This window comes from Zonotrichia albicollis, chromosome 19, assembly GCF_047830755.1.
Source record: "Zonotrichia albicollis isolate bZonAlb1 chromosome 19, bZonAlb1.hap1, whole genome shotgun sequence".
In the NCBI taxonomy this organism is placed as follows: Eukaryota; Metazoa; Chordata; class Aves; order Passeriformes; family Passerellidae; genus Zonotrichia; species Zonotrichia albicollis.
In genome coordinates this window covers 13,105,730-13,121,188 of record NC_133837.1, presented here as the reverse complement: position 1 = coordinate 13,121,188, position 15,459 = coordinate 13,105,730, and the positions used below count along the sequence as shown (strand labels likewise).

The window sequence follows — 15,459 nt, the reverse complement described above, 5'->3', positions numbered from 1 at the left end:
AATTGGGGTTTGCCAGACAAGGCCTGGAGCAGGTACAAAGCAGCCCCCTGCAAGGCCACTTTATGTGGTGTTTTCTAATCCTCTTATCCAACAATGTGGGCACTGAAGGCTGGAAATCACACACTCAGCATGCACTTCACATCCGTGTGCCTCCCGCGCCTGGCTCGGGGCCTCTTCCCCAGGAGCAGCGTCCCGGGCAGCCCATTCTGGGATTCTGGGATTCTGGGGCAGGGCTCTGGACAGCCCAGCCAGCTGGGGCCATTCCATCCCAGCCCTGCTCCAGGGTGGGACTCAGCTCCCCCAGCCCCTTCCTGCCCCTGTGGCACTGGAAGAGACCAAGGCTGGTTGGCTCCAGCTAAAGGAGCAGCTTCGAGGCTCTCTGGGAAGTTCTGCTGCTCCGGTTTTTGGAAAGAAAGCAGCAAAGCAGAACTCACACTCAGGCCATTTGGAGGATGAGGACTCAGAAGGGATGTGGCAATAGGGATCCCAGCACACATCCAACCCCACTCCACGTTAGACACCAGGATACCATCGACCAAGGCACACCATCCCCTGCCTTGGGGATTTTTCCATGAAGATTGTACTGGCCTTTATGAAAAATCAAGCATTCCTTTCAGATAAGGTGGCAAAATGTAACACTCTCTGAAACACGGAGTATCTAACATTAACACAGATGTAACAAGAGTGCTGGTACAAGACACTTGGGCTGGACTGCCTGCTAGGAGCAGCTGGTATTTATGGAGCAACACTTCATAACAGCCACAGCTGGTTACACAGGATTTTCCTGGAAGAGATGACTCAAACCAACTCAAAGATTAAGCAGAGGCAACCCATTTTCTAAAACTCTTGCAAAGAGAAGCTGGTCCATATGTTAAAGGAATGGGTTGGAGGATGGGTTGGTATGAGGATCATGCATGTCCTGGTCACAGAAGTCCAAATGCCAGCTCTTCAACAACATCATCTGAAATGACCAGCAGAGATGTCCAGAGAGGTGCCATGAAATGAGTGACCAGCAGAGTTGGCTTTGATGCTGGACATTCCACAACTCTTCAGCGCAGCATGTCCAGCTGCAGTTCCCTGTGCTCCAAACCCCAAACCTGCCCCAGATGCTGCAGCACCAGCTGAGACCTGCGGGCAGGAGAGGCCGGGCACAGCCCTGGCACCGGGGGAACCTCCGGAAATGCTTCTCCAAGACAAATGTTTGCAGCTCCCATCCGGCGGCGGCGACAAGCTCGCACACGCATCCCCAGCACGGCAGCCTCCCGTGTCAGGGCTGCAGCCCTGCAAGGAGCACGGGCTGAGCACAGAGGGGAAATTCCGGCGTTCTCACTGGTGCAGAGGGCGAAATCTGAAAGAGACACCTGTGCCCTCCCTGCCCTTCACAGGGCTCAATGGACACAAACACTCTCACAGGACAGAGCAGAGACAGAAGCGCCTCGTGCTGGTGCTCACTGAGTCACCGGGGAAATTCGGAAAAAACCCACACCGTGCCTAAAATGACTTTTTCCTGTACATATTGATTGAAAAAGAATTGAAAAACTCTAATCTCTGGACTACTTTTAAATAAAATTTTAATATTGAGATCATTCTGTAGGTCAGTGACAACAAGCAGTATGATCTCTGCTAATTTTGTGGGGTTTGGGGAGTCCTCTCACCAGGCACTGAAGACAGACAAATGCAGGGGAAGAGTTTATTGTTTGTCAGACTATTCTATGTGTTGGAGGAGGAATTTACCCCAGAGCACCCCATAAAAGCAGGAGCTGAAGCACTGCAATGCAAATAGCTGGAGGAACATTCCAGAGAGACTTTGGGTTGTGGGATCCAGGAAAAACAGAGCACCAGCTAGTACACAGCACTGGTCAGCAAAACAACAAGTGCAGTGGGCCACGGGAATAAAAGGGACAGGGAAAAAATCAAGGAGGATTAGAAAACCTGGGTCAGGAAACTCTGGGCCATGCTCATGTGTTCAGTTCAAGAAGGTCAAGGAGGGGCTGGAGCGTGTCCAGGGAAAGGAACAGAGCTGGGAAAGGGGCAGGAGCACCAGGAATGGCTGAGGGAGCTGGGAAAGGGGCTCAGCCTGGAGAAAAGGAGGCTCAGGAGGGACCCTCTCATTCCCTGACAAAAGAGTGGAGCCAGCCAGGGGTCGGGCTCTGCTCCTGGGGAAAAAGGGACAGGACAGAAGGAAACAGCCTCAAGTTGTGCCAAAAGAGGGCCAGGTTGGTAATGGGGGGAAATTCTCCATGGAAAGGGCTGTCAGACATTGGCACAGCTGCCCAGGGCAGTGCTGGAGTCCCCAGCCCTGGAGGGATTTAACAGCCCCATGGATGGCACCTGGGGACATGGTCAGTGGTGACCCTGGCAGTGCTGGGGAATGATTGGACTCAGTGATGTCTGAGGGCTTTTCCAACCCAAACAATTCTGTGATTCTGTGATTCCACTTCAGCCTTTTGCCCTCAGCCAAGTCCCACCACTCTTGCCCCAAAACACATCCCATTCCTGCTGGGGAGCAACAACAGGGGCTGATGTATTTTCTCCACTCTACAATCAACTACAGCAGCCAACCATATCCACATTCCTGGAGCCTCTGCAGCCCCAAGGAGCCACCACCCCCTCCCACCCCACGGGACCTCTCACACGCCCGGCTGAGGAGCTCAGGTGAGACTCAACCTGCAGCACTGGGACCCAACTCACCGTTCCAAAGCCCTGGAACACACCCACGGCACAGAGAGAGCTGAACCCAATTATTATTTCTGTTCCAGAGACCTGCCCTGATTACCTGGGAAGCCAATTTCAGCAACAAAGACCTAATAACTCATTTTACGATGTGATGTGACAAATATAATTACGAGGGAGAAAGGGGCTGAAGGCTGCAGCCATGATGTGGCAGTTACCCAAGCTGTCAGCGTGCACCACCTGATTCCCAGCGAGCCTCCTGCCAGAGCCAAGCCCTGCTGCTGGAGCTGCCTCTCCATCAGTCACTAATAACAGCTCCCACAGCCCCAGCATTCCCGCACGCCGGCTTGGGACCATCATTTACAGACAATGAGTATCATCATAATGTATGAGCATCCATGTAATGGGAATTACATGCCCCTTTTCCTCCCCAGGGGTTAGCATTTCTCTGTTTCTCCACCATTCCCCACAGGCACTGACCTTCTGGGTTCCTCTTCTTCCCAGCAAGGTGAAATAGCTCCTGGCAGCATCAGCTGCTAAGACAGACAGCTTCAAACAAATAATCTGCCAATAAAAGTTCAAAGCTATCCTGAAATGCCTAAAAATTTAGAGCAGTGGCTGTACAGAGTAAGGTAATATTGAGTATCTGGAACCCAAATCCATTGTTCTGATAAAAAAGCGTCCTTGACAATATACATATATTATAGACTGGAACGTGCTGAATTCAGTGACACAAAAGACATGCAAAGGAAACCAGATTGGTAATTTAGGATTAAAGAAGAGATGCTGAAATGTGTCTGCTTGCTCTGCAGAGCAGGGCTGGAAGGACACTCACAGGACAGCACCAGCTTCCCACAGTGTGGCACCCAGAGGCAGCCACAGACAGGGAATGCTGCTGTCACACTGACCAGCACAGATGAGTGACCACGTTAAGAACTGCGTTAAAGCCACACTTTGCTGAAAATATTTGGAACTTGAAGTTTCTGTGCCTTAGAGAACCCAAATCGATTTCCACTGACCACGGTGACCAGGGAACAAGGTGTTAGATAGCCTGGATTTAGAAAGCCAGGATTTCTAAAATGAAATGTCAAAGCATCCTCATGTGGAAGCATTTCTATACATCTGCAAACACGTGGGAAACAAATCCAACAATTCCTCCTATTTGTTGGGGAAACCTGAGAAAAACTCAGGCTGTTACAGTACAAAGTACACGGACGTCAACTGGACTTTCCAAGAGCTTGTTCCACAGGCTTTCCATTGATCTGTTTGCTTTCAAAACATAAATTTCCCCACGTCGAACGGCACTAAATGCTATTTAGTAGCTAATTAACTTTCTGCGCTGAAAACCTCCTGTAATTGCACTTCTTTCACCTTTTTGAGCCCGTGTCCCCCGGGGAGCCCGAGCTGTCCTACGGCATTTGTTCTGCTCATTTCTATCTCCCAGGCACAAGTTCCTCCCTGACACCGGGCTGCCAATCACGGCGCCAGAGGTCACTGGAGACCAAATTAGGAGCACTCTGCCTCCGACAAACTTGCTTGGCTTAGCTCGCTGCAAAGGGAAAATAAACAGTTACGAAAAATAATTGTGTCCTTTCAAGCAGGGCACCGGCAAGCAGATCCAAGCGCTCGTCCAAGTCAGCGCATTGTTGTTAGTCACTCCTCGCATTCCTGTTATTAACAGCAGCCCAGGAACAGGCTGTTTACATGCACAAGCGCTGGAACCCTCCCTCCCCTCGCAGCCAGCAGAGGGTCCCTGGCCAGAGCGTGCTCGGGGACTCCTCAGGCACCTCTGACCTTGGGCCGAGCCAGCAAGTTCAGCGGCAGGGACGGCGCTGGGAATTCACAGCAGCTCTGCCAGCGCCAGCCTGACAAACAAACGCTGCACCACGGCGAGGGACTCGGGAAACCCGATTGTGCAGCTCTGCCTTCTGACGGGCGTAATTGGTTTGTCCTTGAGAAATAAAGATCAAACCGATTTGTTCTGCTTTACGGGGCCGCTGCAATCCGTGCTCCCAGCGCCCTAACAGAGCTTCCCAGCACCTGGCACAGGTAGAACACGGATCTCCATCGCAGACACTGGTGACAGCAGCAGCCAGGGCACCCACCATCCTGCCCCATGCCCGAGAGGGGTGAAAGCCTCCCCACACTGGGGCTTTGCTGCTCCTCATTCATCCCTCCAAGCCCTGGAGGCTGGAGGGGAAGCTGAGTGATTCCAGCCAGCAAGGGGGCATTAGGAAAACAGCCCCACGGCCTCCAAAGGGTCCCCCCAGTGCTGGAGTTAAAGCAAAAGGAAAACAAAACAAACCCAGAGTCCTTGAGTTCATTATTTTGAATGTAAATGGAAAAGGCAAAAAAACAAGCAGAAGTTTGTAGTGGAGTAATGGGTGTTTTAACCTCTTTTCCCCAAAGCCTGGAATGTGACACACAGCTAGGACACAGACAATCTGCCTTCACAGCTGGCACTTCCACACAGGTGTAGCTGCTCAGGTAAACCCAAGTGAGGTTTTTCTGATTTCCTCTGTTACTTCTTGTTGCAGGGACAGAGAAGGCACAGAATGAGTGGTTTGATGCTTAGGAATAAAACACACACGGCTCCGAGCAGCCAAACACAACAAATCACTCAGGGCGAGCGGACACTGCTCAAGGATGCAAATGTTACCTTCACTTTAAGGGAGGAAAATGTTCCAGAAGCTCAGTGGTGGATTTTTACAATCCGTACAGAGAAGGGGCACCTCATGCCTGGGCTTAGACTCATTAATAAATCAATCGAAATGCAACACTTTAAAAAAAGAAATTCCTTAGATGGAAAAAGTGATTTCTCAGCAAAGCCCGAAAAAGAATGTTTGCTTTTCAGCCCATTCCAGTCTGGAGAAGGAGACCTTTCTTCCCCATGTTTATTTTATTTTTAAAATCAATGGATTATTTTGCTTTTTTTCCCTTTCAGTTCAATCCATGCAAAAATAAAATTCTCCTCTAATTATGCTAATTATAATCAAGCCTTCAAACCGCCGCTCCCTTGAAAGACCTGCCGATTACCTTTGTTCTTATATTCCTGGCTCTGAGCGGCGAACGGGGAATTTCAGGGGGACATTTTAGTGGCAAAGTTAACCAACTGCCCGGACCCTGCTGCTGCCCCAGCGTGAGCTGAGCCGGCACCACCCAGGGAGGATTTCACTGTTTCCACAAGACAATGCGGATTTCCCAAGGGAAGGGCTTGCTTCAAGTAGCAGAAAAGGGAGAGGAAAGAGGAGCGCTGCCTAAAAGCATGTTCCAGAGTTATTGTAAATGCCTAATGCCGGGATAATTGCGAGGCCCGAGCCAAGGAGACAGAGGCCGTGCAGATTTATTTGCATATACTGTGGCGCTTTGGAGGGGACATGCTCTTTATTTTGATTCACTTAACGCAATTCTTCCCTCACAAAGCTGTGGATACCTGCCAGTGCCATTTATCTCTGCTCTCCATTCAGATTTCTGGGCGTTGCGATTGTATAAATAAATAACAGAAGAAATGCAAGAATATCCAGGGAAAAGGTGAAAGCAGCCCTGGGGAGAAGGACCGGGGGGTGCTGGTCATTCCCTGGCCATGTGTGCTGGAACCAGAACCCTCCTGAGCCTGGGCTGAGCCCAGTGTGGGCAGCAGGACAGGGATTGTCCCCTGTGCCCCTCAGGTGAGACCCCACCTGCAGAGCTGGAGCTGCTGCAGAGCCCAGGGGAGGCTCCAGGATGGTGCCAGGGATGGAGCAGCTCTGCTGGGAGGAGAGGCTGGCACAGGTGGCATGGCTCACCTGGGCAGGAGCTTTGGGGTGAGCTCAGTGTGGCCTTGCAGGGCCTGAAGCGGCTGACAAGAAATGTGGAAAGTCAGTTTCCAAGGAACGGAGTGCCAGGACAGAGGGGATTGGTTTCAAACTGAGAGTAGATTTAGATCTAGATATGAGGAAGGAATCCTTCCCTGGCAGGGTGGGCAGGCCCTGGCACAGGGTGCCCAGAGCAGCTGTGGCTGCCCCTGGATCCCTGGCAGTGCCCAAGGCCTGTCTGGACAGGGCTGGGAGCACCTGGGACAGTGGGGGTGTCCCTGCCATGGCAGGGTAGCACTGGATGGCACTGGATGGGGTTTAATGTCCCTTTTTACCCAAACCTTGGCACGGCTCCGGGCTCTCCCGCCTGGGCCGCGCTGAGGGCAGTGGGGGGGGCAGCACCGGGGGTCCCGGGGGCACCGCTGGGCACAGCGCGCCCCCTGGCGGCCCCGCCGCGCCACCGACCGACCGGCCCCGGGCCCGGATCGGGACACGGCCACGGGCACCGTCACGGTCAGGGACAACGGCCACGGGACAACGGCCACGGGACAACGGCTATGGTCACTGTCACGGGCCACGGCCATGGGCCACGGGCCACAGTCACGGTCACTATCACGGCCACGGCCACGGTCACTGTCACGGGCACAGTCAAGGGCACAGTCAGGGCCCATGGGCCACAGGCACCATCACGGGCCAGGGTCACAGTCACAGGCATGGACACGGGCATCGACCACATCCACAGTCACAGGCACCGGCGGTGGGCATGGGTCATGGCCACGGTTATGGTCACAGCCACGGCCACGGTCATCAACCACGTTCACGGGCACAGGCATCAACTATGGCCACGGTCACAGGCACAGGCCGTGGTCATGGCCACGGGCACTGGGTCACGGTCACAGCCACAGCCATGGTCACAGGCACACACCATGGCAGTGACCCACGGTCACGAAAAGGCCACGGCAGCCACAATCCACAGCTCCACAAAAAGCCCCACGGGCCTGCCCACGGGGTTCAGGCCTTCCCCAGCATCCTGAGCAGACCTGAACCATGCCCGGTGCCCCAGAGCCCCGGGGGCAGAGGGGACCCTCCGTGTCCCCTCCTGGCTCCTGCTGCCTGCCCTGGGGTCTCCCTCCTGGGGACCACCCCTGTCACTCCCTCCATGACATCCCAAATAAAGAGCCTCACGGACCCCTCAGCTGCAATTCCCGATCCCAAGTTAGCTGTCACTGTTTTCTTCCAATGAAATCTGGCAGCAACCCAACAGAGGGAAGAAACAAACCTGCTATAATTAATGTTCTTGCTGTTCAAATATTTATATAAAGCAAGATAGAGCCGTATGCCTCTGCAATCTCTTGGATCTGTCCAACCTTCCCAGCTTTGCAGCCGGGAATAATTTTAATTGATTGTACAGTACTGCTGATGGCTCAGGCCAGCTCCCCTTCCCAGTGCCCAGCTCCACACAGACCTCTGCCTTAGGAAAGCTTACACTGACCCCAAAACACAAACAGGAGAGATCAAGGACTATTCTGATGGAAGAAGGATTTGTGGATGTTTTTTCCCAGGCATGGCTTTGGGTACAAATGGAATTAGGAGCTTTGCTGTCTTACATCATAAGTGGCACCAGTTCAGGCAAGTCCTGGGGAATTGAAGCCTGGACCAGGTACCCAACTCGCTCTTCCCCAGGGCTGAATTAATTCAAAACTGAGATGCTGCAAGAAGTTGCAGGAGATTTTAAAGTCTGTGACCAATTCCCCTGGTTCCAATATAATCACTTTTGTTACAACGGCGATGAATTCCCAATCTCTTGATGACTCCAGAGCTCCTGCCAGTTGACTCTAATTTCAGCTCATTTCCCTTATAATTTTGCCTCCTGTTTTTGCTGCAGAGGTCGGAACGGCTCTCAGCCCTTCAGGTGAGCTGCCAAAACAAGATGATGCAATGGCTGCGCTGCTCCCACCGGCTCCTGGAGCAGCTCATTTACTGATGAGCTCCTGGGAAGCGGCTTAACAACAGGATGTGCAACACATCCGTAAAAATTGCATCAGCTGCGACGCCAGAGGAGTTTTTCCCTGTGCTTGAGCTTCATCTGGGCTGTCTGTGATCGATCTGCCACACGAATTCATGTCTGCTGAAGAACATGAGAACTCACCATCACCCAGCTCCATTATGCCAGTGTTTCGTTATTTTTATTACTGCCTGCTAAAACGATCGATGTCCATGAAAGACGCTTCCTTCCTGCATTGATTCCACCTTGACCACGTCGCTTCTGCCCGTCCTGTGCAGCCTGAGCTGTGGGAGCACTGCTGGCCTCTGTCCCAGCACCTGTGGGGCTGCTCGTGGAGCCCCAGCCTCGGGCCAGATGTTGCCCCAAGCTCCACTCATACAATTCCAACACTGAGGCTCCTCAGTCCAAATTGTGACTGTACTGGCCAACATCCCAAGGTGAAGGGAGTGAAGGAACCAATGCCCGTGTGTGCATCTCCTCTTCAGCACTGCTTGTGAGGTATCAGCAATGGCAGTTGAGGAGTGAAAAGCCTCCTGAGCACCCCTGAAAGCTCCTGCTATCCAGGGATCACTCTGGCACAGCACAAACCCCAAACCAAACCCCACTCACAGAGCACTAAGTGCTTCCAGAACCGACTGTATAGATCTGATGTCACGGTCAGTTCAATAACTCCAGCAGCATCAGTGGATGGACATTACAGAAGTGTCAGATGCTGTTTGGTTGCCTGCATGTAACAAAAGCCTTTTAGTTTCAATTTACTGCTGGGGAAAATGGAAGCAGAGGAATTTCCCAAGGCAGCAGTGAGCCAGAGCTGGGCACAAAGAGCAGCTGCCCTGAACTGTGTCCTTCAGGCCACAAGGCAAACATTTCCTGACAGCCAACAAACAGCGGGGACAGGGGAGGGAAGGGACGGAATGGAAAGATTTTATCTCCAGAATCCCTCCTTTTGCACAGAAACTCACGCCCTGACAAAGCTGCCATCCGTGCAGGCATTCCCCACACCAGCTGCCTCCTGCAGGAACCACGTGCAGGGAGCACTGAGGGTTAAGAAGGACACAAACCCCAGGACACTAAGGCCACCTTTCCTTGAGGGATGAAGGCACCCTGCAGGAGGTGCCAGGCTGGTCTGAAGAGAGAAGCAGGAGTGTTCATGCTGCTGCTGGGACACTCCCACTGCTCCCAGCCCAGGAATTGTGTAAATGGGAGGAGGATGCATCAATCGCTGCGTGGTACCCCTGGCAGCCTGTCAAACTGAGAGGCAAAGAGGGGGAAAAAACAATGGACACGTTTTTATTTCCTTATGTTCCACCAGGCGAGTTGGTGACTTGCAACTGCCTCACTCGTTGTGCAATCCTGGGCTCCCCAGCCCACCTCCCTCCCTCCTCCTGCACACCCTGCAGGGTTTGTGGCTCCTTCATGCCCAGGTGGCCAGGCCACCTCCCTGGGGACACTCCAAGAGGCAGATGAGACTCGTGACTCCTGGTCACACGTGAATTCTGTCAAGCAGCTCACTGAGTTCCTACTCTCATCTGATCCAAGCGTACCTGTGCATCCCAACTCTTCCACAGTGACCCCTTCCTCCATTTCTGAGGATATCCAACCACACAGGAAGCTGGGCTGAAATGCACCACATTCCTCCAGCTTCTGCAACAAGCACAGGGAAGAGCAGAGCTGTCTTTGCAGCAGCTCCCAGAGCAGAGGGAAACAACCAGAAACAGAAACTCCTGGCAGAGAGGAGGTGGTGACTGGGAGGTGGGGAGGGAAGAGAGCTCAAACAATCTGCCAGCAGCACAAACTTTGTTCCCACTCCAATTCTGGCTCAGAGGGGAAGCAGCCAGCAGAAAAACCCAAACCAAAACAAACCCTTAAGAAACAAGGAAGCTGTTCCCATGTTTGTAGTGACTTCTGAAACAGCATCTCCTGTCCCCCAAAATGCTGAGATGAAAGCAGGAAATATGAGATGCTTTTTGACCAGACTTTTGCCAAGGATTCTATGCAAAATCTCCCACTCAGCAGCTTGTAAGATCCTGCAGATTCCATGGAAGGCGGCTCAATGGGGAAGAACAAACTGGCACCAAAAATGCACACACTGGACAAAACCCTTTCAAGTCAAAAGTCCCAAACAACAAAAGCTCTGTTTTATTAATCTGCTGCCAATTGTGAGTGTCACGTGCACTGTGTGAGGCTTCAGACTGGCAGCACAGGGGTTAAAAAGGAAGGGAAAAAGCAGAAGCAAGCAGGCTGTGTGTGCAGAGCCGGCTCTGCCTGGCTGGAGCTGTCTGGGCTCCAGCAGCAGTGAGGAAGAGCCGGCAGAGGGCAGGGAAATGCCGCAGGAATTCACAGACAAGGCTCAGAAGATGCAATAAACCGTATTTCCTTCCTTTCCTGACACTATTTGCAGCTCAGAGCAGAAGTGTTGCAGCACAGTTAAACCACAGCACTCCTGACTCACTGGACGCTGCCTGGGACCCTCCTGCACCAGCTCCTTGTGGGAGAATCCAAGCCCACAGCATTCCTGGGACAGCATGGGAGCAGTCCAAGCCCACAGCATTCCTGGGACAGCACGCCAGGACTGGGGTTTCCCCAGCATGAGCTCAGCCTCCTGCTTTTCAGCAGCCAGGATGTTATTCCAAGTGTGTCCATCACTCTTCCCACTTCCCACCACTACAGCGGGTAACACCACATTCCTGTGCTTCACAATCCCTCCACGAGGACAGGAGATGATGCCAGGCTGTGCACATCTCACTCCTGCTCATTGGGGTTTCTCTCACCCACTGATCTGGCAAAGGCTGGACTTTATTACTGGGATGGGATGGGATGGGATGGGATGGGATGGGATGGGATGGGATGGGATGGGATGGGATGGGATGGGATGGGATGGGACAGCCACCGCTCACCCCACTGCACAGGTGCTGCACAGCTCAAGCCCAGCAAACCCTGGGTACATCCTGAATGCAAAGCTGACACAAAGTCTGACATCACCTCACAGAAGGGTTTTAACATATCCAGAGAGAATTGAATGCATTAGAATACTTCCTCACAAGCCTCGTTCTTACTGGCATTCTCTGGGCTTGAGATCAGCCCACAAAATAGAGGCAGAACCTCCTCAACTGTCAGTGCAGGCTGTGCATTGCTGACATGCACAAAGGAGAACTCGTTTCTCCTCATTTCAGGTGTAGTTTCAAAGTTGAGTTGTAGCCTAAAAATCATCCCCATGGTGCTTCAGGAATGCAGCACATCCATCCTCTCTGAGATGGGAACGAGTAACACAGCAACAGGGCAGGGCCCAGAGAGTCAGAACCACTGGGTATGGAAACAGGGAGTTATATGGGTGCCTTCCTGCTCCTTATTCCCTTGCCAAGGTGCCCTCACCCCCTGTGGAGTTTACTGCAGGTGACACTGGGAAGCACTGACTGAAATACCCAGGTTAGACATGCAAGAATGAATGTTTATCTGTCTGAAGTGGGACCACGTTCTGAACTGCAGCAAAACAAGCTCGCACACGCAGGTTTCGTGTCAACACAGGGCCTGGAGGGGTGCCCACGGCTCAGGAAGTCAGCAGGGCCCTTTGATGTGGCTCTGCACGAGAAGCAACAAGCTCAGATCCTCAGCAGAGCCAATTAGGCCAACAAAGGACCTGTTTAATTTAGCAGTGCTGCTTCCAGGGTTCAAGACAGTTCACCTGAAAGGACATACACAGCCCTGATGTTTGGGGCCAGAGTTCACTAAGCAGAAGCAGAACTGGCTGACAGTTTCCTGTAAACTCCATAGGAGTCTGAAGCAAGACAGGGCATTGAGCTCAATGCCACTGCAAAGTTTCTCAACCCCCTTCAGCACCTCCCAGCAGCCAGAGGAAGGATGCACTCACCTGCTCTCACTGTCCATGAACACGGAGCTGCTGCTTTTCCCCAGGGCTTCACTGATGGGAGAGAGGCAGAAGGGGGAAGAGAAGGCATCAGAATCAGAGTCAAAAGTGCTGTCCCTGCTCACATCGTCAGCAGACAGCTCCAGGGAGCCCTCGTCCTCCCTGCAGTCCAGGCCCTCCTCCGTGCCCTCGGACCTGCAGGGCTCCTCCTGGGAGCTGACGGTGGACGGGGTGCCCGAGTCGCTGCGGGGCGGCCGCGGGGCCGGCCGGGCGCTCTGTGCCAGCTTCTCCCCCTCCGAGGAGGGCACCCCGTCCCTGGGGGGCTGGGACACCGGCAGCCCCTCCGAGTCCCCGCCGGGGCTGGGCGCCCCCCGGTGCTGCGGGGGGGACGCGGTGGCCAGGCCCGCGCCGTGGCGGCCGCGCTTGCGGGGCGCCTTGCGCACCGGGGAGCCCTCGGGGGTGACGTAGCGCAGCGCCTCCTCGTCCTGCCGCTGGATGCGCGAGTTGGGCACCCAGGCCAGCATCAGCGTGGCGCCCAGCAGCTCGTCCTTCTCCATGTACAAGCACAGGTAGCCTGAGAGAGAGCACAGGAGCGGCGGTTGGGAGATGGAGTCGTTGTAAGGGAACCGCATTGCCCTGAAGTTTCCCCTTCCCCATCTCTCTCCATCCCTGGAAATGTTCAAGGCCAAGCTGGGTGAGGCTCTGAGCAGCCTGGTTTGGTGAAAGGTGCCCATGGCAGGGAGGCTCCTCAGGATCCTCCCTTTTCAGGAGATCCCGCCTAACCCAAACCATTCCGTCATTCCTGCGGCTTCACTGCCACTCCACATGCAAAACAAACCCTTTAATTTACCAGGACAGAACTCTGTCAGAGGAATTGTGGAGTGCTCAGCATTATTATTCAGTATTTGCAAATAATTTCAAGTCTGCATGTAGCTTTTGAACAGCCTGAATTCCCTCTGGCCTAACTGAACACAGAAATGACATGCAAATACTTGGACTTCCTGGACAGATTTACTAATCAAGAGTAAATAATAAAATATGTTCCCACATGAAAAAGTTTTACTGTTTCTTAGTTAAACAATTTCAAGTGCCAGCAGAACATTGATTTCTCAAGAATATTTACCTCAGTGTAGCTGAAGGGCTACAGTATTTATGGGAAGCCAATGGAAAAAGAAGACACCCACACCAAAAGGAAAGCAAGGGCCAGTGCTCAGAGAATAATTCATTTTGTGAAGCTAAGCCAAGAGCCACAGGTCTTTGATGAGAACATGAAAGAGCACAGGAACAGATGAGAATAAAAGGACAGAGCGGGATTTATCCTCATTTACTCCAGTGCATGCAGCCACAATCAGGCTTTTTGGATTTTCCCTTCACCAGCAATGACAGCTACAAGAGGATACTTGGATTTCCTGAACAATTCAGGGATGTGAACCAGCAACAGAAGTTACTGTCCTCACATGACAACTTCTGACTGCTCAAAAGGACTTACTAAACCAGTAAATCCACGCTGGACCAGAGGAGAAAGGAGCAATATCACTAATCTTCCTACTAAAAGAGCTGATGGATCAGCTTGTGGATGGCTTTCCTGAGCCTTCCACAAAACTGCCTTGCCCTGTCCCTCACTGGCACCTGTTCATTTCTTAGAGCCCAGGGTGCAGAGAAAAAGAGAGAAAGGGCAGGGTTTTGCCATCACCTGGGTGGTGCTCCCCGATGCCCTGCAGCAGCTCGGGGGGGTGCACACACACATTGTTCTTGGAGTAGATGATGTCCCCATCGAGCAGGGAGCAGGAGCCGCCGGCAGTCAGCGTCAGGAGGTCGGACGCTCTCGAGGAGGCTCGACGGAGGAGTCGCCCCAGAGACATCGCCAGGGAAATGTTTCCATCATCTGTCAGCTCTAGCCAGGAGCCAGATTCAGAGGATCTGCCAGGAAGGAGCAAAAAACAGGGTGAGAATCAAAATAACGACAGCTCAGCACGTGCCACCCACTGGCTGAGGACGAGTCTGCCATCAATGCACACCTCGGGCAAGAGCCCAGCGATGCTGTGGGTCTGTGACATCACCTTCATGCCCCAGAGGTGCTCAGGGACAGGATCCCGGGACACTTGTCTCTGCCATGAAGGCAGCAAAAGCCACATGTTCACAGTTACTGTGGGAGGAGGAGAACAGCAATGCTGCTCACTGAAATCCCACTGAGGGAACAGCTCAGCCCGTGGATGTGCCTGATGTGTCACTGACCCGGGGATGTCACACAGCCACAGCTGATCCCAGAGGCTCCTTCAGCACAGAAATGGCTGAGCCCACAGCTCTGAACATGGTCCAGCCACAGCATCTCCAAAAACAACATCAATCAAACCCAGTCCATCCCCTGCTTGCCATTTCTGTGTGCTTGAGGTTTTCGGGGCTGGGATTTTTTTCTGTGAGGTTGTTTTTGGGTTTGGTTTGGGTTCTTTTGAGCCTTGCCGGAGATGAGGCTCAAAAGCCCTGTGTTCACCAGGGGGGCAGAGCCTGGACACAGAGCGTGGCACACCAACTCAGAGCAAACATTTCACCCATCCAGAGTTACACAGAACTGGAGCACAATCCCCAGCTCACCCCAAATAATCTCTGTGCTCAGGTGAGATGTGCTGCCTGCTGGGGCAGATGATGAGCAGCTCTGCAGAGGACCCAGAGGGGTCACCCAAGCTATAAAGCATTCAGCAGATGGACCAGGACGTGTTGGAAGAGCAGAAGAGTCTCACACAAAGCAGCTGCAGGCTCTCTGCAGCCATCCCCAGCTGGGAAGCACCAGAACCCGGGCAGTTTCTGTTCTGCCAAAGCCACAGGAGAAGAGGAAACTCCCACTTTTGTTCCTCTGGGTTTACATGGCCCAGCTGGCTGTGCACAGGCCGGTGTGACCCAGCAGAGCCAGGCACAGCCACGCTCCCAGGCCTGGGGAGCTCAGCCTGGGGTGCTCCTGGGGACCAGCCCCACGCTGGGATGCAGGGCATGAGAGAGGAAAATCGAGCACAAAATAAAGCCCTGGCCTGGGGCACCTTTTGAGGAAATACTTAAGGGCCTAAGCAAGCACTGTCTGATATTGAACAGCTCTGATTTCCTTAATCTGGTTTTGATGGCAAATGCAG

General features: G+C 53.1%; 1 protein-coding gene across 4 annotated transcripts in view; it reads right to left on the bottom strand.

The window, feature by feature from the left end:
* The window catches only part of TBC1D16 (TBC1 domain family member 16), a 28,314-nt gene that overhangs the window by 8,519 nt on the left and 4,336 nt on the right, over window positions 1–15,459 (bottom strand). For 3 of the 4 annotated variants that reach the window (XM_074554802.1, XM_074554800.1, XM_074554801.1), the window contains 2 exons: window positions 14,031–14,257; window positions 12,341–12,911 (listed from right to left, as the gene is read on the bottom strand). In XM_074554802.1, coding sequence (XP_074410903.1) covers window positions 12,341–12,911; window positions 14,031–14,199 — 740 coding nt within the window. In that variant the 5' untranslated portion in view covers window positions 14,200–14,257. The remainder of the gene's footprint in view (window positions 1–12,340; window positions 12,912–14,030; window positions 14,258–15,459) is intronic. The other variant, XM_074554803.1, reaches the window with a different exon arrangement.